The sequence below is a fragment of the Schistocerca americana genome, chromosome X (genome assembly GCF_021461395.2).
Source record: "Schistocerca americana isolate TAMUIC-IGC-003095 chromosome X, iqSchAmer2.1, whole genome shotgun sequence".
In the NCBI taxonomy this organism is placed as follows: Eukaryota; Metazoa; Arthropoda; class Insecta; order Orthoptera; family Acrididae; genus Schistocerca; species Schistocerca americana.
Genome location: NC_060130.1, coordinates 763,053,002 through 763,078,924, shown reverse-complemented (window position 1 = coordinate 763,078,924; position 25,923 = coordinate 763,053,002). Strand labels below are relative to the sequence as shown.

The 25,923-nt window shown below is 38.0% G+C and overlaps 1 protein-coding gene across 1 annotated transcript in view; it reads right to left on the bottom strand.

The window, feature by feature from the left end:
* Positions 1–25,923, bottom strand: part of LOC124555264 (uncharacterized protein KIAA2013 homolog) — a 192,677-nt gene that overhangs the window by 62,388 nt on the left and 104,366 nt on the right. Inside the window, exons 5-8 of the mRNA XM_047129132.1 lie at positions 10,844–10,967; positions 7,716–7,832; positions 7,366–7,628; positions 437–524 (exon numbers count right to left, since the gene is read on the bottom strand). Of these exons, the coding sequence (XP_046985088.1) occupies positions 437–524; positions 7,366–7,628; positions 7,716–7,832; positions 10,844–10,967 (592 nt within the window). The remainder of the gene's footprint in view (positions 1–436; positions 525–7,365; positions 7,629–7,715; positions 7,833–10,843; positions 10,968–25,923) is intronic.

Below are 25,923 nucleotides of genomic sequence, written 5' to 3'. Positions count from 1 at the left end.
CTTTTATGTATCTCTGCTAGTAAATTACTGCCTACAAATCGAACGAAGTTGTAGCACAACTGTTTTTATTCACTGGTCACAAGTTCACATTGGGCTGCCTTCAGGAGCCTCTACATCTTAACAGTTATTAGTAGCAGGTATAAAGAATAGACCAAAATTTTCAGTGATTTAGAGATTTTAATTATTAATGAATAATTTAAAAGCTAGCAATGTAACTAAAAATTACTGATGCTTGTGACACATTCTTTCTTGAAGGTGGGTTACTTACATTAAAATGTAGAATTAAAGACACAATCAGTAGAGTAATGACTAGGATAACAGATAAAGAGAGAACAAGATGAAAAATGGGAAAGTGTACAATTCACTATGGCTACCACTATTATGAAAAAAATGTATGTAGACACAATGGAAAAATATTATAAATAAAATGTCCTACCTGTTTTTCAAGTGTAAGTAACCAATAAGATACTGCTGTGTTCACTTCTTCTATAGACGAAAGGCCTTGCCATAGGTTGTTCGCTTGCCTAAAACAGTTATTATTGTGCACTTACCTAACTATTACACTGACATAAATACTGCACTCTTTGAAACTAAAGGTAGGAAAAGAAATAGAAAAAGAAAGAAAGGAAGACTTGTTGTAATGTTACAAATTTATTGATGTTTAATAACAGTGAGTAGTTGCTTTATTGCGAGATAATTTGAGAAAAGCAGGATTCCTAACATATCTGGAGCGAAAGACAGAGAAGCAAAGGTATTGCATGCAAGATCACAGGTTTCTAACACATTACAATCATCATAATTATTCAAACACTGATGCCAAATTGTAATGCCTTCAAATGATATTAACACCCCCCCCCCCCCCCCCAAACACACACACAAATATTCCAATGACAATACAATATTTTTACTGTAAACATTTGAAACAATTAGTACCTGGTCAAATTCCACAGGGAAACTGGAGTTTAATGGTATCGAATTTGAAAGTGATCACAAAATTTGAACTAATACATCTCAGTAAGATATTATTCAAATGTGTCCACTCAATATGTCTTTTTACTGTAGACTATCCTGACATTTTCACACTAACTGACTAGTTCTCTTAAGATAAATTTTCTCCAATAAATGACAAGTTAAATTATTTGACATTTTCCAAAGCTGAGTCAGCAAGAAATAACCACACAATATGAGACACCACCTTTGAGATAAAAACCATCATATGCAAAAAAGAACAGTTACATCTAGTTTTACTTCCATTCTTTCTCTCCTTTATTTCTTAATTTGTTGACTGGCTTCTATGCAACTTCTAACTTCCCCGTGTTTCAAATTTAGTCTTTTGATGCATGTGAAATCAAGAGACACTAGTTCTGCTCTGCTGCAGCTCTTGAAATGGTCAGCTTTGGATGTCCTGTTACCAAGTGAAGTGACAAAAAACCTAACCACATGTGTCTGTGTGCTGACCTAGTTCAATTTCATTTCTTGTTATACAGACTGTCCATTTATACATCAACTTCTGTTGTGTACCAGTTTCACTGCGCTCTACTACCAGGTTGTGTTCCGTGTTAGTGAGAAATCATGCTCTTTTCTGGATTCATGCATGGTTATTCTTTCTAGTCTTGACCACAGTAATTTGTGTTGTTCAATATACACTATATCCTGACAGTTAAATGGTGAAGATGATATATTCATGAATTATATGAAACAGGAAGGTATTTAGCAATAAAAGAACTCTTTCAGTAACAGGGAAATTCCAGCAGCTCCTTAACATTAACTTTTGATGAAACTGGTGATCTATTCTGACCATACTATTGAAAGAAAAGCCATGTAATTGCAACCAGCTTTGAATTTCACCTGAAGCAGAAGAAACCAAGACAGTTATAAGACATGCATCACCAATCTAATCTCACAAATACCACTTTAACATATTCCAATTAATGGTCCTTTATGTAAGAGGTCCTTGTTCATTTTGCTTCAGATTTGTAAGTTTCTCGTGAAGGAAGGAAGGAAAGAAGGAAGGAAGGAAGGAAGGAAAAGGATGGGGAAGGAAATTGGCCATGCCTGGAGCAATTTAGGGAAATCATAGAAAAAATAAATCTGGGTGGCCGTTGTCATCCTAATGAATGCAACTCCAATGCACTAACCACTGCACCATCTTGCTCAGTGTTTCTCGTGAAGCACTAAAACTGTAGTATTTGAGTGCCATGGGCAGGAAATTAAAAATTCAAGAATATATCAGAGGTAGCAGCTGCAGCATGATCAATTTCTCTGCAGTACACACATTCAGTACCAATTCCATCTACAATTTTCTGCGCTGACCTTGGTCATCATAATTTTCAGCAATGGTCTCTAACTCTGACTGTTCCATGTTGACATGCAGGGGGTACAATCACAGCTTACTACCTTGTCCACATTGCTTCCAAATGCACGAGAAAAGTTATTGCTGTATCAACATACTTCATTTGCATAATATTGTAATAGAGAAAGACATATGGCTCTACTTTGTAACAGCAGGGGCAATCAATCAGCTGCAGACATGGAAGATAGTCACAAGGACATGAACAATGCGTCAACTAGACCTAATTGGAAAACCTTACACACAGAATGTTCTATATTATACTGCACAAACAACAGCTACCAATGTACCTCTAAGTAAACACAGATTAATCAGTAGCTCTTGTAATGGTAAAACTTTAAAAGTCTTCTGGTTTCTCCACCAAGGTTTCTGGCATGTAGTCCCTTACTTACATATAATAACTAACTGATTCCAATTAGTACACTATTGAATTAAAAAGGAATCCACAAGCAAATCGCTCTGTCACATCATTTGTTGTAAATAATTCTACTTCACAAATCTGTATTTGATCCCAATGAGCTCATGCCTTTTGGTACAGTAGTGAAGGTTGTTATTACTATCGTACAAAATGCAATTCTGTTCAAAGTATTGGATGACCTCTGTCAAAGCTTTTGTAACATATTCTTAAATTTTTTGAACTTAAAACAATTTTAGTTCTTATTCTAATAATATTGATATTTGGGCCATTTCCTTCCTAAACAGGGCACAAACCTATAAAATAACATCTCACTTCCGTAGATAACCTACCAAACTCCAGCAATTTAAAAGAACTGCAATGCTTTTCAAGGAAAGTAATTTTTCTTGTAAATTTATTTCTTAGAATATAGACATACTTTATCTCTTAAACAGGCCCTAACAGAGGTGCGTTGATTTTCAAAGGATATCATAATGTGACAAAGTGATCAACCAGCTAAAAAATCCACTGAGGTAATTTCCACTCCTAGTGACTTACATAACTGGGAATCAATTAGTGCTTGCAACAGATGCTTCACAATATGGTGTGAAAGCAGTGATAGCTCATTGAAACTTTGACAAGTTCAAGCTGCCAATCAATTTTGTCTCCAAAATGTTGATCTCCTCCCAAAAGCACCATTTCCAAATCAGAAAAGAAACCTTAATTACAATCTATGCCATCAAAATGTTGCACATATACCTATATAAAAATAAATTCCACCTGCCCATGAACCACAAACATTTATTTCTGGGTCTCATTCATGGTTCTCAGAGAAGAACACTCACAGTCGCCAACAATGGGCTATGTTTTTATGCAACCACAGCATCCATACTCACAACCACTTTTGCTTTGATCATCCTACAGCAGGGTCTATCCATGCAGTATTACCTCTGCAATCCAACACCCCAATGCTTTTGGGTTCCTCTTCACACAGTGCAATCACACCACAGGTGCCACCCACGATGGCACATCCACACTTCGAGCACCCATTGGGCCCATATGATACAGAAGTGCTTCTGGCATACAGTCCCGGGCCATTGTACTTGTCTCCTTACATCAAATGCAACATTGTTCTGATGCCACCAAAGCATCTAAAACCAACACAGTGCCTCTGCCTGAAACCAGTTCTTATGGTCACAGAGGCTCCACTGTCGATAGGCGAAGAGCTCACGTTCAACCCAGAAAAAGTGACAGAACAATGAAGTCAACTGAGTCAGTGAAGACTGGCTAGATACATACAGTGAAAAAAAAATTGGAAAGAAAAGACCATGTGAACGTACCTAATGACAGCTGCTATGACCTTAAGTTTTCGAAAGCTGCCAGTATATGCAGTCACTGACACAACCTCCACTTGGAGCCATCAGTGGGGAGACCAACTGCACAAATGACCCAACACCTCTGACCTAGTTTCCCAAATGGGGTAAGCACATGGCAGCATAAGATACACACTGTCAACACTGTTTCGGAATTAGAACTCACCATACCTCATCCTGAGAGAGCATGTTCAGCATCAGGCAGTGACACATCAGCTCCACAGCGGCCAGAAGCACGGCCAACTTTGGCCACCAGCACTTGGTATGCTCTTTTCCAGAGTGAAGGTGTACTCATCTGAAACTACCTGGTCAATTAAAACTGAATGCCAGGCTGGGACTCAAACCCGTAACCTTTGCCTATTGTGGACAAATGTTCTACTGCCTGAGCTGACCAGGCAGAACTTACAACCTGTCCCCACAGATTTGCTTGCACCAGTACTCTTTTCTACTTTCCAAAATTCACAGAGCGTATCTTGCATACCTCACAGGAACAAAAACCCTGGAAAAATGGATATTGTGAAGGAATGGCTTAGTCACAGCCCAGAGGATTGTTTCCAGAGTGAATATTAACTCTACAGTACAGCATGTGCTGACATTTGGAAATTAAGAAATAAGTACTGGCAGAAGTAAAGCTGTCAGGACAGGTTGAGTCGTGTCTCGAGAGTTCAGTTGGTAGAGTATTTGTCTGTGAAAAGCAAACATTCCACGTTTGAGTCCTGGTCTGTCACAAAGTTTTCATCTGCCCGGAAGTTTCAAACCAGCCCACATTATGCAGTAGAAAAAATAAGTCACTCTGCAAACAACCTCCTAAGCTGTGGCTCAGCCACTTGTCCGCAACATTTGTTCTTCCATGAGTGCTAGTCTCATATGATATGCAAGGCAACTTCTGTGAAGTTTGAAAAGTAGGAGAGAGGTACTGGTGAAAGTAAACCAGTAAGGGCGGGTCATGAGTTGTGTCTTGATAGTGCAGTCGGTAGAGCGTTTACCTGCAAAAGGCAAAGGTTCCATACTCAGTATGTTCCTTATCCACCAAACTTGACGAAGGGACTGGCCTCGTGTGGATTTGTCTAACTTCTATTTTTACCTTGTTTGTCATTCATTCTCTGGTGTGTTATAATGATTGTCCATGAATATGCCAACTTTAATTTCGTACCTGTTTGCCCCTTATGACAATTTGTGGGCCACAACATTGGTGAAATCTACGTAAACGCTGCCATCATTTTGTAAATTTCCCACTGTCAGTCATCAACCTTCTCATATTCTACTGTACTCTTCTGTACTCAGAAGTACACTGTATACAGCATGCTTCACTTTTCATAACACTGTACAAAGGAAACAACTGGTCAGAATGATGTCAGATTTGAATGGAATACTATCACGGAAGGAAACAACACTATGGGAGGGGCGGAATGGAAATTTTACCACTAGATGGTGCTGTAAGCATCATAATGTAAATGGGTTCAGCTACAAATGGCAGATGAATCGCAATATCACACCAATTGTACTGTGCAATGTGCATGAACAAACGAGTTTGGCATTCAACACTTGTCGCACTGTTAGTTAGGTAAGCCCATCCATCATGGTGAGGTCATACCACATCTGATGGGAAAAACTGGTTTTTAATTCTCCTGGAGGCAAAAACTGCATATAAAGCAACAATGACATTAGCTTTTAATTGTTTTGAGGACAAAAGCTGCATAAAGAGCAATAATGAAATATGTTTTTAATTGACCTGAGGCCAAAAACTATGTAAAAACCAACCATGAAATCTATGTTTCATTGGCGCAATACGTGTTCAATATGCGGTCCACTGTTTTCTACCCCAAGTTGAAATTGAAAAACAGCATGCTCCACAGCAGACTGGTGTATCTCAGGGCTCATAATCAGCATGTGTTACGCAATGTATGCCTTCAATTCAAATACGTTTGTAATAAGAGCACTGAACACAGTATCTTCCAGATAACCTCACAGCCATGTCATAAGGATTAAAAGCAGGTGAACTGGATGGCCAGGCTGTAGGGAAATGATGGCAGATAATTCTAGCATTTCCAAAGTGTCTCTGCAGCAGCTGCTTCACCAGCTGTGCAATGTGCGGAGGAGTGTCATCTTCCATGAAAATGATCCTACCCACACATTCCAGCTGTGGAATGGTTTGAAATGGTGTGCAGAAGTCTCTCATAGCATTTACCAATGACAGCACACATAACAGAACCCACGGGACTCACCTCCTCAAAAATGGCCCTAAGATACACGATGCTGTCAATCTGTACCACACAGTTACCTTTGCAGAATGAAGTGGTACTGGCTGAAGTGCATGTGAATTTTGCATTGCCCATATTCTGCAATTCTGTATATTGACATTACTTTGGAGAGGGAAATGGGCTTTGTCTGTCCATAAAATATTCCATGGTCATTCATTGTCCACTTCCATGTGAACAAGAAAGTCTAGGGCAAATTACACAACTCAAAGCAACTCCTGACCGTGGATAATTTTGTATGGATAGCAATGCAGGATGTTTCATAAAATTTTATGCACCATGCTCACAGACATGTCCACAGTTTGGGCAATTCCCCGTGCACTATATGTTTACACACCACCACTTGATCCTTCCTGCAATGCTGTGGTCACATCTTCTACATATGTTGGCTCAGTTGTTTTCCTCCCTCTGCCACATTACACTGCAAAAGAACCTGTCTTTTTAAATTTCATATAATAATTTTCTCTAGACCCTTGGCAGACATCAAATCAATGCCTATTTTCATACCCCTGAGTGTCCAGAACTTCTGCAGAGCAACAAGTGTGCAGTTACTATTCTTGTAAGAGAGCTTTATCAGCACCACACGATTCTGTATTGAGACAGTCATGCCATGTGCTTCAGATGCAGAGGAAAAGCCATGTATCCAGTGTCTTTTGTTTCTGCTACTTTCTGTACCATTTCGGGGTAAAATTTTAATCAAATTTTTAATGCCATTCAAATTTGACATCATTCTGAGAAGTTCTTTTTTACAGCATTTTGAAACTGGAACTTTAATTATAATCACCTTGTACAACTGTCAGCAAACCTGTACTTGTTAATACTTATTTTTAGTGCTTCCATACAATGAAAGAGAATTAGTTACATCAAACAGTAATCTAAAAAGAGTCCAGGGCGATTTTTAGCACAGGAAAAAAAAGTTCCAAGGAACTGAGTACATAAAAATACAAAAAGGTCACCTCCAAACAGAAAGAATACATAAAACATAATTACAATGTGTGATGACCACCAAAACATCCTTCTGCATAAAACAAACTGTTCATCAGTTCAGCTTTCTTTTCCTTTGAAGTTCCATCTTCATGATATGGTGATGCAACATGAGATAGAACATAATAGAATGTTGCATTAATTTTGTCTCCATTAATTGCTTGTGTGTGCTTTGACTGACTTATTGTGACACCAGTGCTCCATAACTGTTTCCACACATTAACATGATCATCTTTCAAATCTGGCTTTACCACAGCTCTTTCCATTATCTGAAAATTTTAGTCAGAGAATACAAGTCTTAATGGAATAACACAAGAAATAAAATATATCTCTAGTTATAATCATACAGGACTTACATTTAATGCTTCCTTCTCAAGAATATCTTTCCTTGTTGCATATTCCACTTTTGTTATAGCCTCAGAATACTTTATTACTGTGAGACACTGAATGGTCTTCGTGCTTCGTGCTTTCATCTGAATAAAATTATTTCACATTATAAACTGAATATAAAAAAACACTAAATCTACTATCCCTACGTACCACAATTTTATAATTTCTAATATTTTCAAGAGATGAAAAACAGTTTTACACAAAATATTAAGATCCAGACATTGGCAATGAAACAAAAGTCTGTGAGAACAGGAAAATGACAAAAATTACTTACACTCCATTTCTTATCTTAATTTATGTCAATACAAAATGATGCAAGATTACCTTGGAACACATTTTCTTATTTTATTACTGTACAGAGAAAGCACTTTTTTATTTTGTTTATAAACTAGTGTTAATCTAGTTACATGAGGAGTGTTCCACTATGGTGACTGTTGGACTCAGTGAATCACTGCATCCTCTGCTGCACCACACTATTCTGCCACTGACAAGTCTTTTGACCTGATTTGCAGCACTCTTGAAAAATTGTTATTGCTCTTGATTTGGAACATCACCATCACAGTGCAATGTGCATGTGCCATCGATTCTGGCTAAAAGATCTGACTTCTCAGAATCCCTGTCAGATCCTATTTGGACAATTTGAACTACACTTCTCTGTGCAACTGTCACAATACACCACTGCACCACACATCAGGTATCAAATGCCCTAGGGCCAAAGAAGACATCAACAGATGGTACTGCTGGTCACTGGTGGTTCTACCTGTACATTCAAGTAATGCCAGTTCCACTTTATTAAAAGAGAGTGAAACTCAAAGTCTTCAACGACAAAGTAATTCAAGGCAGAAGAGAAGACTGGTCCACAACCGGGGATGAAGCTGGCTATGCCCTTCCCAAAAGAACAATCCAATCACTCACTTCATTCAGTTTAAGGAAACCACAGAAAAGCTACATTTGAATGACTGGTCTATTGACTCCTCCCAAATGTAAGACCAGTGCCTTAACCACAGTGCCATCTCACTCAGCATGTCAATCCAAGTCATCTTGTTTGAAACAGTTTGTGACAGCCAAGAATGTTATGGAAACTATAAACTGTAATTTCACCATATAGTAAGAGTTTAAACCAAAGTAAATACAAAATAGGAATATGCTGTAAATTTGATTAAATGTGATGTTGGTACATCTTGAGTAGCTGGTGAAAATGTAAATTAAAACTGGCATACAGATTCTGGAATAGGATCTTTTAATCTGTTTCAACTGTGAAGGACATAAGGGGAAAGGAACAAAATGTAAGAGTTTCACCAACAAGTCTAATATTTACTTTAGTTGTCACATGAGAACATTGGTGCCGCCACCCCTGTCCCCCTCCCTTCCCATTCCCCCGTCTCTGAAGGCATGGATGAGTCTCACAAATATCATAAACTATCATGTTCTGCAATTCAACACTGAACACCAAAGGGATCTGAACATGTCAGTGATGTCATCTTTTTAACGCATCTTATCTGCTACAATACCTCCATGGCCACATGCAGTGAATTTGCAACACTAATTGGGCATTAGAGAAAGTATACTGGACTAGAAAGAAAATAAAGGAGGACAAGATTCAGCACACCAATACAGAAATGAATAAATCACATGATAAATTACTAGTTTTGGTTTGCAGCCAATTGGTCATTTCATTTACACATTATTTCTACAGCTTCCCTAATTGTCTTGGGGTGATTTCCTTGCTTGCTGTTTGTAGCCTGAACAGCAAGCAATGAAATCTATGCTCATCACTTGAAGGAAGAAACCAGGAAAGCTGCCAAAATAATACATTAAGGTAATGACCAACTTGACTAAATTCTGCCACAGTTCACAGTTACAAGTAATCTATCAACTGAATGTTCAAATCAATCAGTATTTTCTTTCACACTGTACGTTTTCTACATAAACATCTTATTCTGCTAGGTTGTAAGAACTGGACCTACATTAAATATCCATTTCCCTTAACATGGAAAACTCTTCTTGAGGCAAATTCTGTCACATAGTCCAGCTAATAATGAACTGAGACTTTATGCAGAAAGAATAATGATCATTATATCAGCAACAAAAATTCCATGACATGTGAAATAGCATATTCACCTTTTTCTCATACACTGATCATGACTGTAAATACCAAACATTCTTTTGACAAATTTAATAAGCAATTGTCTATAAAATTATAACTATACAAGGGATATTTTTTTCAAGGTCTGATCAGTCATAAAATTAAATGTGCAGTGAAACTCTGATGAAGCTTTAGCATATGTCACACTTTTCAGTTCTGAATGCATAGTGAGCACTTAAAGATGCCTAGAACAATACTCCCACCCACCAAGTGTGAATTGTGTGCTGTCATTTGCTTTCTTCATCCTGGAGGATTTTGCCTGATTACTTGCAGTCCACATAACCTAACTGTCATGCGTGACAACAATGTGTGGCAATGGTGCAGGAACTTCACAGCAGGATGTACACATGTTCATGATGCAAGCAGCAGGGAAGCAAGTGAGTATCAACCAATGATATTGTTCAGCAAGTGGATCAGGCGAGTCAAGAAAATCGTCTGCGAGGGGCAATTCTGAGCAAGCTAAGAGGAATGCAGGCATCAGGCATTGTCCTTCTTCATTACACTGTTTGGCCAAACACTGCAGTTGCAATAAAGATGCTTGTGCAGTGTATTTAGTGGGAAGTATCCAATCACTCACCAACAGCCCGGACTTGTCAACCTCTGATATTCATCTCGCTGCCCACATGCACCACTGGCTATCATTTTGGCACAGACTATGAGCTGCAGACCAGTGTAGAGAAATGGTAAAAAGCACAGGCAGCTACTTTCTATAATGAGGATATTGATAAGTTGGTACAACACAATGACAAATGTCTAAGTTGGAGTGGTGACTATGTAGAAAAGTAGCTGGAAGGTATAGTTAAATGTTGCAAATAAAAAATTTTTAATCTTCACTGTAGTTTCCATTTCACAACAGATCATTCCTTGAAAAAATAAAAAAGATAGCCCTTGTGTTTCATCAAAAAAGTTAAGCTACAAGGGGGAGGAAAAACAATAGTATGATAATACCTCAACAGTCTGTGGGATTGACTTTGATACAATTGAAACACCCATTACATTAGCAGTTTTGGAAGGTACTTCGACCATTCCAGTTACAACTTGAAATCTGAAGTTTTCTTTTCCATTTGAAAATCTGAAAAAGAGAACAAACAGTTACTTTCACAGTTCAACTAGTTAGCAAAAATTGCCAAGTGACATAACTCACTGCATAAAATGATTGTGCAAGATTACATTTTTTATTGATTGATAGAAATGGGATTTACATTAGCTGAAAGATAACAATCTATCTTATTACGACACAATGATATGAAAATGTTATAGACAAAAGATGTAGCTCTTGTTAAATAAATCAATGATGGACATGTCTAATATTAAAAACTGAATTAATCTCTATATCTATAATTACTAAGCAAGCATCCCAGGACCTGACGAAAGGAGAAAAGTTCATTGCTTACTACATTTTCACTGTCATTTACCATCCAGTAAAGTCATCAGAAATTCAATACCAATTACAAAATACCTAGACACAATACCTCTATGGTGGGGAAAGTGGCAACTCTCTCTGAATAAGTGAAAGTGTGAGGTCATCTACATGAGTATGAATAGAAATCCGTTAAATTTTGCTTACACAATACATCACACAAAATTAAATGTTGTCAACTAAATACCTAGGAATTACTATTATGAACAACTTAAACTGGAATGACCACATAGTGTTGTGGGTAAGGTAAACTAAAGACAATGTTTTATTGGCAGAATGCTTAGAAGATGCAAAAGGTGTACTAAAGAGACTGCCTACACTACACTTGTTCATCCTCTGCCAGAGTACTGTAGTGCAGTATCGGATCCTTACAAGATAGGATTGATGGAGGACTTCGAAAAAGTCCAAAGAAGGGCAGAAAAATAGGAAAGAGAGTGTCACAGATATACCACATGAGCTGGGGTGTTAATCATTAAAACAAAGGCGTATTTCATTGTAGCAAGATCTCTTCACAAAATTTCAGTCAGTAACTCCCTCTTCTCAATGTGAAAATACTTCACTGTCACCAACCTAGATAGGGATAAAAGATCATTGCAACAAAATAAGATTTAAGTGTTCATTTTTCCCATGCACTGTTAGGGTGTGGAACAGTAGGGAAATAGTCTGAAGGTGGTTCAAAGGACCTTCTTTCAGGCACTTCAGCATTAGATGTGACATTTTAATTTATTATTTCTTTACCATTGACTCTATTCGCAACAGTTTGCAGACAGTATCCACATATACCACAGAATGTATCTGCAATATTATATCACTGTACAACAAATAGTTCAGGCGATATGACATAATAAACATTGAGATGAGTGAAAAAAACAATTGCTTTTGCTTAACATGGAGTGCAAATTTCCCAGACTACATTCATCTAGTGTTTCATAATGAGAGCACTTAGTAACTACTAACAAACTGTAAGCATAATTTCAAACCTTTTCTAAACTTTTTCTTGCTTATATGCTTAATGTCGAATATTTCACACATTAACTCATTTGTAAAGTAATCAGATATTTGAAGCTGTTTTATACATGGGAGTTTGATTCTTTAAAGAATTAAGGGTTTACTGGCACTGGAGCCAAGACATTTCACTGATAAATAAAAAAAGATAGACAAGCATGTAGATGGTACAGGATCATAAGCATAAGGGGAAAAAAAAAACACTCACAACTCTAAATCAAAAGAGAGGTGCATAGAATCACAACTGACATCTTATAATGATAAATGTGGTGGATGATTTAGGCAGGCACAACAGGATCCATATAACTGATAAGAAGAAAGGAGGGTTTAAACAGGAATATGTATACATATTGTGCATATGGTAGAAGTTACAATCCAGAGGATTTTATGAGCCAAGTATTTACTAATAAATGAATTTCTGTATGGGAGCTTCTGAAGAATTGGTGTTGCAAAAACACAATGAATGATGTGAGTGATGAATTTATTAGTAACTGAGCTGATGCATAATATGTTCTGTGAGGAGATATTGTCTGTCAATGAGTTTGTGGGGTGACTTGGTGGTCAAAGCACTGAACTAGAAGTCAGGAGGAGCAGTGTTCAAATATACATCTGGCCATTTAGGATTCGGTTATATGTAGTTCCCCTAAATCGCTTAAGGTAAATGCTGGAATGCTGCTCTTGAAAAAGACACAGCCAAGACCCTCCACATTCTGTCTCAGTGAGCTTGTGCTACATGCGCTACTTATTTCATGATCTTCTCATAAATAGAACGTTAAACCTTAATCTTCTTTCCTTTTTATCTACTTACATTCATTCATCATCAGTGAATGCTTTTCTGGAGTCAGACTCAGGCTTTAAAAAATGGTGGCTTGTGTTTATACTAATTGATATGTATGGCATGAGTTTTTTCATGATTAGCTTCTCCTTCTTGCTGGCAATAAGCCTGTATTAGATAAATTTATGACGGTACAGAAAGCAAATTTGGGGAGGAGATACTCGCAGGAGTGAGAACTGCACAGTTCACTAACACATATTGGGTGTATAGACAATGTAGGCAGTGTAAACCTACTTTGTATGGGTTAGGATGTCATTAAATTGAAGATCATTAAAGAAGTCAATGTTGGCTGTGAAATATTTTAACAAACCCACGTCACAACAGTACAGAGGTATACACGGATATGGCGAGACAAGTAACAACACATTCAATGCCAGAACAGGTTTTCTATTACAAATACGATAAACAGATGGGGTGGTAATTACTGAAATACACATACTGCTGCACAGCAATCATTGCAACAGATTTGAGAAAGTGTAATCAGTACTAGCCAATGTCTCCACTTCTCTTCTGGAGAGATGTGCACATTCACTGGAGTGTCCTGCAAGAGCTGCACAAACTGCATTATCATATTCTCTGCTGAGATTACAGGTGGAAGGCATTCACTTGGCTGAGTTATGAGAGCCAAACAGCAGAGAAAATTTGGACAGTATTATCAAGGAGGAAATGCATTTGGTACATGTATCTAGTAAGGGTAAAGTCACAGCCAAACAACAGGACAAAAATTAAATGTCAACATTTACTAGTGGTGCGGGCATTAAGTAACAAGCGCAATGAACGGTGGAAGACTTATCACTCTTGTGCAAAATTATAAAAAATTGTGTGATCATCTTAATAAGCTTCCAGACCACTGGAATCATCAATCAATAGAGAGACAATATCCGTGGAGATATACGAACAATAATGAAGCAACTACATAAGCTTTTAAAGTTTTCTAATGTTTTTAGATAGTGTGAAGAATGACATTCTGTTACCTACACAAAAAAATCATACCAGTAACTGCATGACTTAAGATATTTTTCTTTATATATATTACTGCTGGCAAGATGCTTATTTGCTGAGACAGCTGGCAAATATTCATGAAATGTTCTCTCACTTTAAATGTTTCAAATAATACATTACCTCCAATTCTCATAAAATTTACAAGCAGCAAAGAGTTGACCCTTTTATACCTACATCCAAAAATTTATTACTACCACACTAAAATACTAAATTCGTTTTCAGAAACGTTTCAAGCTCCACTCAGAAGGAAGTCAGATACCTTTTTGTGGTTCTTGCCATGAGTTTGATCATACAGATATGGTCTAAAGAAATGAGATCCAAAGGGAAACACTCTGTCTCCGACAGTGAGGCGAACTACATTTTTATCGTACCCACTTAAATAAGTTAGAAATCAGCATCTTCCAAAGACAGAAAAACAATACAAAAATTTGGTATAAAAATATATTAGAACCAGTTTGGGAGACACTACAAACTGAATGTGTTTCCTACTGACAGCACCAATGAAATGAGGAACATTCCATTTAATACAAAATTTGTTTCACTCACTTCAGAATTTTTTTTACTGGGCACTAGATGCACATGTAATGTAAACTTCTCCAAATGACATCACAGGTAGTATATCTTGAAAAATACTATATATTGTCATTTTGAAGTAGCTGCAGTTGAAAAATGATACTTTTTATTTCTTTATACCTGATGACAATCACTTGCTGTATTTATAAAATGAATGACTGCTGTATAGTAAAAGAAAAAAATACATTATTTCTTTCACTGTTTGCAGCCCCATGCTTTAGTTAAATAACAAAGACCAAAGAAATTCCCAGTTACCAAGTATTTAAATACATAATTACAATATTAAGAGAAGGATAAAGATTTAACTTACAGTTATGAAATGAAGTAAATTAAATATGGTGTATGTAATATTTCAGATAAGAAGTGTTGAGAAATCATTTGCACAAGACAGTTCCGAACTGAAAACAGAAATTAAAGCACTTGTGTATGATGACAAGTCTAAAAATACTTTCACTCCTTCAAGCTGCAATGCTTCAGGGCATAGAAAAGTGTTCACCTTGAAAAAGCTATGTAACTAACAACAGTCAACAGTTACTGTTAATCAATAATATTCAGAGAGTAAGAAGAATTTTACAGAAACAGCCAAAATGTTCACATTCTGAGACCAAATTGAAATCATAACAAAGATACCACATTTCACCACAACAGAAATGAGAATTGCTACAGAATCATCAGAACCCATTTTCCTGGAAGTGAAGCTGGAGGGAACAACCACAAGACTTTAGAAACGGAAATATTTCCTGTAGCAACATCCGTACAGAAAGCTGCATCTTACTAATTTCACTTGCAGTGAATCATTTTTGTTTAAAGTGATTCCAACTGCACTTGTAATACTGTCATGTCACAGCCACACCCAAGAACTGAAAGCATGTTCACTACAAATACCAATGCACAGGCAGAAAGAATCAAACTTGTGGGTGGACCTGCTGCTATTTATACAAACATCCAATATTCTAGAATGATTCTATTTAAACACACATTGAATATTACAGAATAAACAAACATAAGATGTTTCACAAATTTTCCAGAAAAAATAAATACTAAACAACAAATAATTGCCAACAGTCAGGATTGAACTGACGACCCACACCATGCCAGCCAATGGTGCTAAGTGCTATGCTACAATGCATCCACCACAGGTCACAGTATTGGGCCATTTCCTGCTGAAACAGTGACCAGTTGTTTCGTAAGTTATCACTGGAGTCTACAACACCACCTTGGATCTTGATCTTGTAAAAGGTACTCTGTTGGTGACAGTTGTGGATCCTCACATCCTGGTTGTGTTTTTATATCCTCTTCACTGTGGTAAGCATCGAAGGTAGCCCCTCCCATTGAAGCTTCATGATTGTCGAGTGGGTCTTCTGTTTCCTTGAGCCTCTCATCATCAATTTGAGCCTCTTCATACAAAGGACATGGACAATGTCTCTGCACTTTTGTCTTCTTGATGAAGGATCATAATCCTCAAATACGTATGTCACATTCAACAAACGATAAAGGATATGATAAAACCCAAAGCAGTTCTTTAATAAGTACTTCAATAAGTTCTTCGATAGTCCGACTTCCCTCACAGGTGTAATTATCCATACCATGTCTCCTGGGCTGCATCTGACTGGCCAGTGCTTGACATTATAGTGCTCTTGGCCTTTCTCCTGGGTGTCCATGGTTCATATGCAAGCCAGCCTGTTTTGCTTCTTTGATCTTGGTGATGAGGTGAAACATGAACAAGTGTATCCACTGTCATTTCAGCCACACGACTATGGAGCAGAAAGAATGGGGTCAGGACTGTAGTATCTTGCTTCACTGTGTTGTATGCAAATGTCACAAAGGGGAGTATTGTAACCCAATCTCTCTGATCAACATCAATGTACATTGAGAGCATACCTGCAAATGTCTTATTAAAGTGTTCTGTGAGCTCTTTCATCTGTGGGTGGTAGGCAGTTGTCATCCTATCTGTGATATCACAATGTGAAATTATCTGTGATATTACAGAAAAACTTGACAGAAAAACTTTTCGCTTTAGAGACCATCACACATGGTACTCAGCACTTCAAAAGATGTTGTATACCAGGAACTTTGCAGTTTCTGGAATTTTGGAAGTTGGCACAGCTTTTTGTGACATCGCAGCTGGTGAGGTAGTCAGCGCAGACTATTGTCCATAAATTGCAGAACCTTCCCAAGAGGCCGAGTCCAATGTGGTAGAATGACACTGCTGCAGGCAGGATTTGTACCAGAAGCCCCAGAGATATTTTCCCTCATTGGAATTCATTACAGTTGTTCACACAGTGTCTAATGGATTGGTAGAGACCTGAGCAGTGATTCTTGAATCTGACTTGGTCTAGAGTCTTCATGAATCCCAGGTGACCAAATGTTGGAGTGCTGAGGAAATACTTCAGGACTGCTGGCCACAGATGAGCTGAGATGATGAGCAATCATTTCCACCCCCATTCATAATTCCTTTTCACAATGTTCCATTTATTAACTGGAATACTCCTTTGGTTGGTTCTTCATTCTTCAAGGCTTCTATGGTTTTCAGCAATGTTGGATCTTCCATCTGTTCAGCAGCAATGTCATTTAATGCAACCATGGCTTAGATTTTATCCATGTTGCTGTGTACCACCATAGGATTCCTTGGAAGGCAGTCAGTGTCCTTGTGTTGGCATCCATTTTTGTATATCATTGTGACATTGTATTTCTGAAGCCTCAGTGCCCATCTTGCTAGTCAACAAAATGGGTCCTTCAAGCTAGTTAGCCAGCACAGAGAATAATGGTCCACCACAACACTGAATTGTTTGCCAAATAAATGAGCCAGAACTTGTTGAGGGCCCATACAACTGCAAGGCACTGTTTCTCAGTTATAGAGTACCTCCTCTCGGACTTGGAGTGTAATCTAGCACCTTTTCAACACCTTCCTGAATATGCGCTAAAACTGCCCCTATCCCAAAACCGTGCCAGTGTAAAGTTCTGTCTTCACATTTTTGTCGTACTAAGCTAGAACTGGAGAAGATGTTACAAGGCAAGATCTTTCTAGCACTTCATTCCAGGAATGCAAGGTCTGTTCAGAAAGTTCTAGAACATTCGTAATTTCACACCAATGGTGAGTTGCAGTGAAATGCAGTTAGCATCCCTGCACATGCCACATGCCTCCATTGGTACAACCAACTCCTTCACCACAGAAGAGCAGACTTTTTGAAGGACAGAGGACAACATGCCAGTCTCTTTTCACTGTGGATGCCCTGGACATATTGTGCACTACTACAAAGAAATAATACAAGTGTTTCACAACTATTGGGCCACAAGGCATTAACCATCAAAAAAATCCTATTCATCCTACTCAACTGCAGAACATTCATGGTTGACATGTGTGCCAAGGTCACTATCGTACCCTGGACAAGGTCCCTCCCCAACATTCCACAGCCATTCACCAGTGCCAAAGTGGTGCCAGCTGCTCGCCAAGCTGTTGAATTTAGGAAAGCTAAGCAAGGAGGTGAGGAGTATCACAGATGAAAATCATTGACATATGACAGCTAACAAAATGACAGGAAATTTCAATGATGTCATCCGTCAGTCCAGGTATTAGTCAACTTAGGGGGATTCCTTTCTTCTTTCCTTTTAATGTTAAATGCTTATCATCACCAGCTAAAGAAGAGGATCATCCATGATACAAAAATGATTGTGCTGAAGGTTGCAAATGTGAAATACAGCCACCCAACAGGAACATGTATTTAAAGAATAACTATCAATAACAGAACACAGCCCTAAAAATTTGTCATTTTAATAGAATGTAGTCATGATAGTAATCTCGGGTGGGACTTCTTGCAGGCATCATAAGCAGTAAAGAGTTCCAAACTGATAATGCAATTCCAACAAGAACTGAAACAAAGATTGCTGTGGGTGGTTATTTATCGATGAAAACATTGTTGTCCTGCCTTCATCAATTAGATGTTTGCCCTGATAACTGAGTGGTCAGCATGACGAACTGCCATCCTACTGGCCCGGGTTTGATTCCTGACTGGGCCGGAGATTTTCTCCGCTCAGGGACTGGGTGTTGTGTTGTCTTCATCATCATTTCATCCCCATCCGGCACGCAGTGTGCCCAATGTGGTGTCGAATGTAATAAGACCTGCACCACGGCAGCCGGATCTGCCCCGCAAGGGGCCTCCCGGCCAATGACGCCAAACGCTCCTTTCCATTAATGAGATGACTTTCAGTTGTCAATTGAGATGCTCAGGTAAACTAGAAGCCTTTGCCAATTGCAGAAAGCTACTCAGGTTCACAAAAGAAATGACCATTAACATTGTAGACAAAGAGCAGAACTTGCAATCACTAATTATCATGACCAGCCACAGCTCATCCCTAAATGTATGCACACAGGGACAGTCGAACCAGTCCAGAAAGAGCTGCTTACAAGGAGCCCAACAGCAACTGGATTTCTGTATTTTTTTTTTATACACCGATCAGCCAGAACATTAGGAAAACATCCCTATTGGCCATATGTCCACCTTTGGCATGGATAACAGCGACGACTCATCATGGCAAGGAAGCAATGAGGCCTTGGTAAGTCACTGGAGAGAGTTGGCACCACATCTACACACAAAAGTCACATAATTCCCATAAATTTCAGGGAGGGGGCGATGAGCTCAGACACCACATTCAATCACATCCCAGATGTGTCCAATTGGGTTCAGACCTGGTGAGTTGGTGGACCAGCACATAAATCAGAATTCACTTTGAACCACTCCATTATACTCCAGGCCTTGTGACATGGTGCATTATGTTGTTGAAAAATGCCACTGACATTGGAAAACATGATCATCCTGAAGGGGCGTACATGGTCTGCAACCAGGGTACAATACTCCTTAGCCATGATGGATCCTTGGATGCCTACATGAATGTTCCCCAGAGCATAATGGAGCTGCTGCCAGCTTGTCTCCATCCTGTGGTACTGGTATCAAGGAGATGTTCTCTTGGAAGACGAAGGATCTGCACTCCCCCACTGGCATGATGAAGAAGTTACCAGGATTCATCAGATCTTGCAATGCTCTGCCACTGCACCAACTTCCAGTGCCTATGGACACATGCCCAGTTCACTCGTAGTTGCCGATCTCATGGTGTTAACAATGACACATGCATGGGTCATGGGCTTTGGAAGTCCATCATCAGGAGTGTTCAGTGCACTTTGTGTTCAGACACACTTGTACCCTGCCCAGCATTAAAGTCTTATGTTGGTTCCACCACAGTTCACTGGCTGTCGTGTTTTATCAGCCTGTCTGTTTTTTTAAGGCACTTGAACTTAATACAATGTTGACTCAGAAAAGAAGGCCATCATACCTAACTTTATAGGGCACAATGCTCCACATGCAAAATTCAAGGCTGTAACATCTTATTTTGCTGTTGTAGCCAAGACAGTCTCAAATGAGTGCATGTGAGGATGTTATATCATGCTTGACATGCTTAGTGATGTATCCTTGTACTGAGGAGTGATCAAAGGCACTTTGAAAGAATAACTGTTTATTAACAAAACAAAACTCAATTATAATGTCCTTGGATGAATATCCACAAACTACAAATAAAAGAAATGACGCTGTCCATGATGTGGCTACACGACGAACCCCAGAGTCATAGTAAGTGGTGGTGTGAATACCTATGATGTTACTGGGCTGTTGCCACTGGCATATGACAGCTGACATGATGAACTGGTTCGGATCTGCTGGTGTGGCGCGCTGGGACAAAACTGCTGGTACTGCTGACTTGAGGTGTGGGGCATAACTGACTTAACACAGTTTGGCAGTGGCTTAAATAGTCAGATGCAGATGGAATCTGCATGGTACTGCGAGGGCATGTGACCTGGTGTAGCAAAACAGTGGCTTGCTGACAGTGCTCTCTGCTACAAAAGGAATGCTGCCTGCTGGAAAGGTTGGAGCCCTCAGATACTATGGAGGCAATGTGTAACTCCACGGTAAACAGCCCAGGCTGTACACGGAATAATATTTCAATGCTGATGACAGCCACTCATGCAGGTTCTCCTGAGGCAGTTGCCTGCATGGCCTGCCTGGTGTGTGGAGGAATCGACTACCAGATGAATACAACACTTTGCATTTACAAAACACGAAATTGAGATTCAAACTGACATTGTTGCTTACTCTGCTTATATATGCTACTGCCTAGGATTTCCAATGTTGTTGACAACAAAAATTGTCCAGTATGTTACATATATCAATGTACTATAATCTAAAGGGCAATCAGTGCTTGAAGCATCACATCAAAATTTTAGATGGTCATTACACTTCCTTGTACTCAACAATGGAACAGATATTCAGATTAAAGACCTTCATGACATTTAGGTTTTCTGCTTACAGCTCTGTCCACTTAACATTAGATGACACTTCTTTATAGGTGACTGCCATCTAATGTGGAACTAGGCACTTTAATGAACACACCAAATGAGGCACCGCCTATTTTTTCCCAGGTTGACACATTCCATTTGCCCTAAACGATGCCATTAAAACCAAGTCTGATAGATTACAAGCTTAAGGAGTGTTTCATTCAATTCCAGCTAGTCAGTTGTACTGAGCAAAGTAATGTAGTGTTACAGCATTATACTCACTAAAATCAAGATGGTTTGTTTGAAAATGACATGGTGTATTTTCTTCCCAATCCTTTCCTAATCTGAATTTGTGTGCCATCTGTAATGGCCTCACTGTTGATGGGAAACTAAACCTCAATCTTCCTTCCTTATTCAGTGTGCAAAACCAATAGCCATGAGGAAGGTGGTTGTCATGTTACACATGTATGGCAATTTTACCTTAAATTCAGAAGCAATAATAAGACACACACACACACACACACACACACACACACACACACACACACACACACACACACACTCTTCATACAGAACTCTGAAGAGCTCAGGTGTCCTGCAAGAGTGATTTTTTTTAATAAACTTTAGGCGATTCTTATCTTCAAGTGCTACTATACGCAGTCTCAGCAGTTCACAGTAATTAACAAAATTGCCATACCCTTAAAGCTATGTTCACAAGGGTTGAGAAAAACAATGTGGGCATGAAACATGGTGGTATGTGATGTCATAATATGGACTTTATATGCTGTACAGCATATCTGAGCGTGAACAGTAGGCTCATAAATAGCAAATTTTCCAAACAGGAAGAGGAAGATGAACTAACAAGCTGCAAGAGCATTTGAAACACCAGAGGCAGGGCTGAGCATGCCATGTATGATTAAATTTACTGGAGCTTAAATGTCATAACATTGGTTTATGCACTGTAATCTGAATGCTATGAAAGTATACTGTTTCATGGCACTTGTGCATCAAAGATACTCAAAAATGGCAAGGTACTGGTATAATTTGTTACAATAAAATGTTGAGTAAAGGCATATCAGAGGTTAAAAAATCTACCATTTATTTAAATGCAAAAGTACAGATGAGAATACACACTTATCCATTTTTTACCCACCCAATGGCAGTGTATATATCCCCTGGTTGCATTAAAATGAAATTTTGAACTTTGCAAAAAGTTTCCACAAAATCAATCAAGTTTATGGCATGGATGAGCAGTTTACCACAAACGTATTCTTCAGCTGTGATGACATATTTTGTGTAATAAAAATGATGCAAAATAATTACATAACTGAGACTGACAATACAAATTTGTTTACTTCCCAAACGAATTTTATTAGTGGTTACTACACTTAAAGTAGGACCCCCTGAGTCCAAAAATACCTACATGAATTCCTTTCACGATTCAAAATATTTCTACATGTCATTCTCCACGAGACTGTGCAGGACATCGACCATTTTTGCCTTGGAACAAAGTGCAAGAACATGTCTGCAGCAAACATTCCATCCACTGCAAGCTTGGATTGATTTTAATGAACCTGGCACACAACTGAAAGGTTATCCACTGTCACGGTCACTATCTTGGTCCACTTCAATGAAACGTGTCATGTGTACAACATAACTGAAACTCAACTCAAATAATTCCTCAGCAATGTGAGCAGTTTCATTTCTTCTGTGCTGAGTTAATAGTTTTATAGTTCGCTTTTAAGCATGATTTTCAATGAATTTACTTATATCTCCACAATACTCTTCAGAATTTGCTCTTCCTATCACTGACAGCTGGTAATAAGTAGAGACTGGATTTTATGTAATTACATATTCTGTTCCTTTATAAGTAGTTACAAGAAAAACTAAAATCTCAACAAATTACACTGAAAGGATCCTTATTTCAATGCTTTAAATTTCATATTTTTTACATATTTTGAGATATAATACATATTTCACACTATACTATATAGTTTTACATATTTTAATACTACTGTGCAATTATCACACATTTTTGTAAATCCCATACATTAACATTATAAATGAAGAAAGGAAAAAAAAAGTTTAAGTTTTCTCATTCTGTTCTCAACCTTGTTGCACTCGAAGCTAAATTACACAAATTTGATGCACACAGTGACGACTCATTTTAAATGCTTTCCTTTCTTGTTCTCAAATGCTTCACAATGTGTAACACAGTTGCATCCATGTTAACCATGTGTCTTCATTGTCATCAAAGTTGAAAACATGGATTTCTATTGACAGTGCTTTAACCACTGATGGTAAAACAGTCCTATGCCAAACTTGTGCTAAATGTATAGGATGTGCAGTGAAATCTTAATTGAACAACATGTGCAAAGCTTCTACATATTGGGAATAAACAGCAGGTTTCTTCAAAGAAGCAGGTTCTACTTACCCAGATGCATGGACAACCTACATCATCTACTAGTGAATTTTTCAAATAACTGTGCTTTATATATATTATAAAAATATAGTATAAAAATAAAGCATAGTTTTATATTGGTTGTCAGGAACATATTCTGGAACAACTTTTTTCAAATAACTTTGTTTTGTATTGGTTGCCAGGAACATAACCTAGAACAAATTTCAGGTATGTGAATTTAAACATTTCTTGCATAAATACTGCAATCACAACACTTCAATGAATCCAGTTTCAGGAGGAATTACCTGGATTCTTGCTATATTGACATAGTAGAAAAAAATCAGTGCCGACATTGGAAAATCACCTACACAGATTCCTGCTGATGAGATGACGGATGCTGTATGCCATATCACCGCTAATCGTGGGCAAGTTGGTCTCTTATACTGCATGTAAAACCTATTCAATTTATTGTAAGCTTTTCAAGGCAACAAGTAGTTCAACAGTTGCTAGATTCATTAGTGAGGGATTTAAGATACTATGGTCAAATGGTGTAAAAGAAGAGAGAGTCCTACGGATGTACACAGATGCAGCACCATACATGGTAAAAGTGGGGAAATCGCTTAACGTATTTTATCTAAACTTAGTGCATGTAACATGTATGGCTCATGCATTGCAACAAGTGGCAGAGAGAGATAGATATTAGTTCCCAGAAGTAAATACAATGATATCAGCAACGAAGAATGTTTTCTTCAAATGTCCTTATCAGGTGCAATACTACAAAGAGTGGCTACCTGATGTACCTCTGCCTCTGGAGCCAGTGTTAACAAGGTGGGTAACATGACTTGAATCTGTGATTTTCTAAAGTAAACACTTTGAAGGTGTGAAGTCAGTGCTGGAGAACTTTTCTTCTTATCCTGCAGTATCTGTGTGAGTGGATCCTCGACAGCATTCAACAGTTTTGAACTGCTCAGTTCAGTTTCATACATTGCAAGTCACTTCAGCTGACTTCCTGACAGTGACAAGAAACTGGAGACTTCAAGTATGCTCTCCAAGAGGCTGTGAGAATAATGGAAGATGCAGTTCAGAAGGTCAGTGTTGTACCAGGTGAAGCGGGTGGTGTAGATGCAGGTGAACTTCAATCTGTACAAAATGAGAAGCATGGCTACCCAAATTATGTTATTTTGTCTTGCTTATTTAATGGTGAAACTGTAAAATCCCATGAGAATTTAATACCTAGCACAACCTCTCTGTATAAATATGCACCACTGACTTCTTGCAATGTCAAGCAATCTTTCTCTTTTTTATAGAAACATATTGTCAGACAGAAGACTGTGGATGGCAACATAACATTTGGAAAAGTAAATTATAATTAATTGTGCATCCTGTTCCAGTATGACTTAAATGATTCAATACAAAGACACTTGTACTTCAGTACTTTGTAGCATAAGTTAACTAATTTTGACTAGCTTGCCTGTGAACTTACATTTTCTAGCAAAAATTAAATTTTTGATTTTATATATAATTGCTTCATTATTTATTTATTTACATATTTCACCAATTTTGGTTCCATATTTATGAACATATTTCTTGATCTGATACTACATAAAATATGGGCTCCACTACTAAGGCTAACATGGTTATTTCACAGATTTCTTGGAACATAAAATTTGTTCACAATCTCAAGCTATTAATGACTCCCTCTGTCATCATCATCATCATCATCATCATCATCATCATCATCATAAGTTAGTCCTCATACTAATTCTGTTGAGAAAAACTAAGTTCTCATGGCTATTTCACATATCTTTTTCAAGAACTTACATCCTAATGTGGTTTACTCATCAAATGTTGCCAACAACAGCTGTTAGAGGGCACCACAATCACAGAAAAAAACAAGTTGATGTACACAGACCGCATAAATCAACTGATCATTTCCAAGCATACACCAAATATATTGAAACCATATCAAAGAAATGCACACTGAAGACGCAAATTCTGCGTGAAAAGCAGTCAAGGAACTACAATTTTTATGGTGAAAATGAACACTCATGCAAAGTTGATTCCAAAAGCTGTGGTAGTATCACACTCAGCTGTGTGACAGAGGGGTTCCTAAATACTAATGACCAGTCTGTAAACAAATTTTAAAACACTGTTACACTTTACACATTGTTTTGCAAATCATTCAACAGAGGAATCAGCCACCGATGTTTGTCAATATGGCACTCCAGTCTTATTGTACAAACAGCACAGATCAACCCTTGCTTCTATTTCAATTCAAAATGTGTATCACGTTAAATAAACAAATAAATATATTTAGATTGTCTGTTCAATGGTGTTATTAACACCTGGTCAGTTCTATACTGTCAGTTCTGCAAGTTCTGAGATTGAATTTTTGCACGAGAAACAACTTGTGCTACTATCCATACAAATTGAGCTATGTAGAATGAATTTTTCCTTACTAACAGTTTTT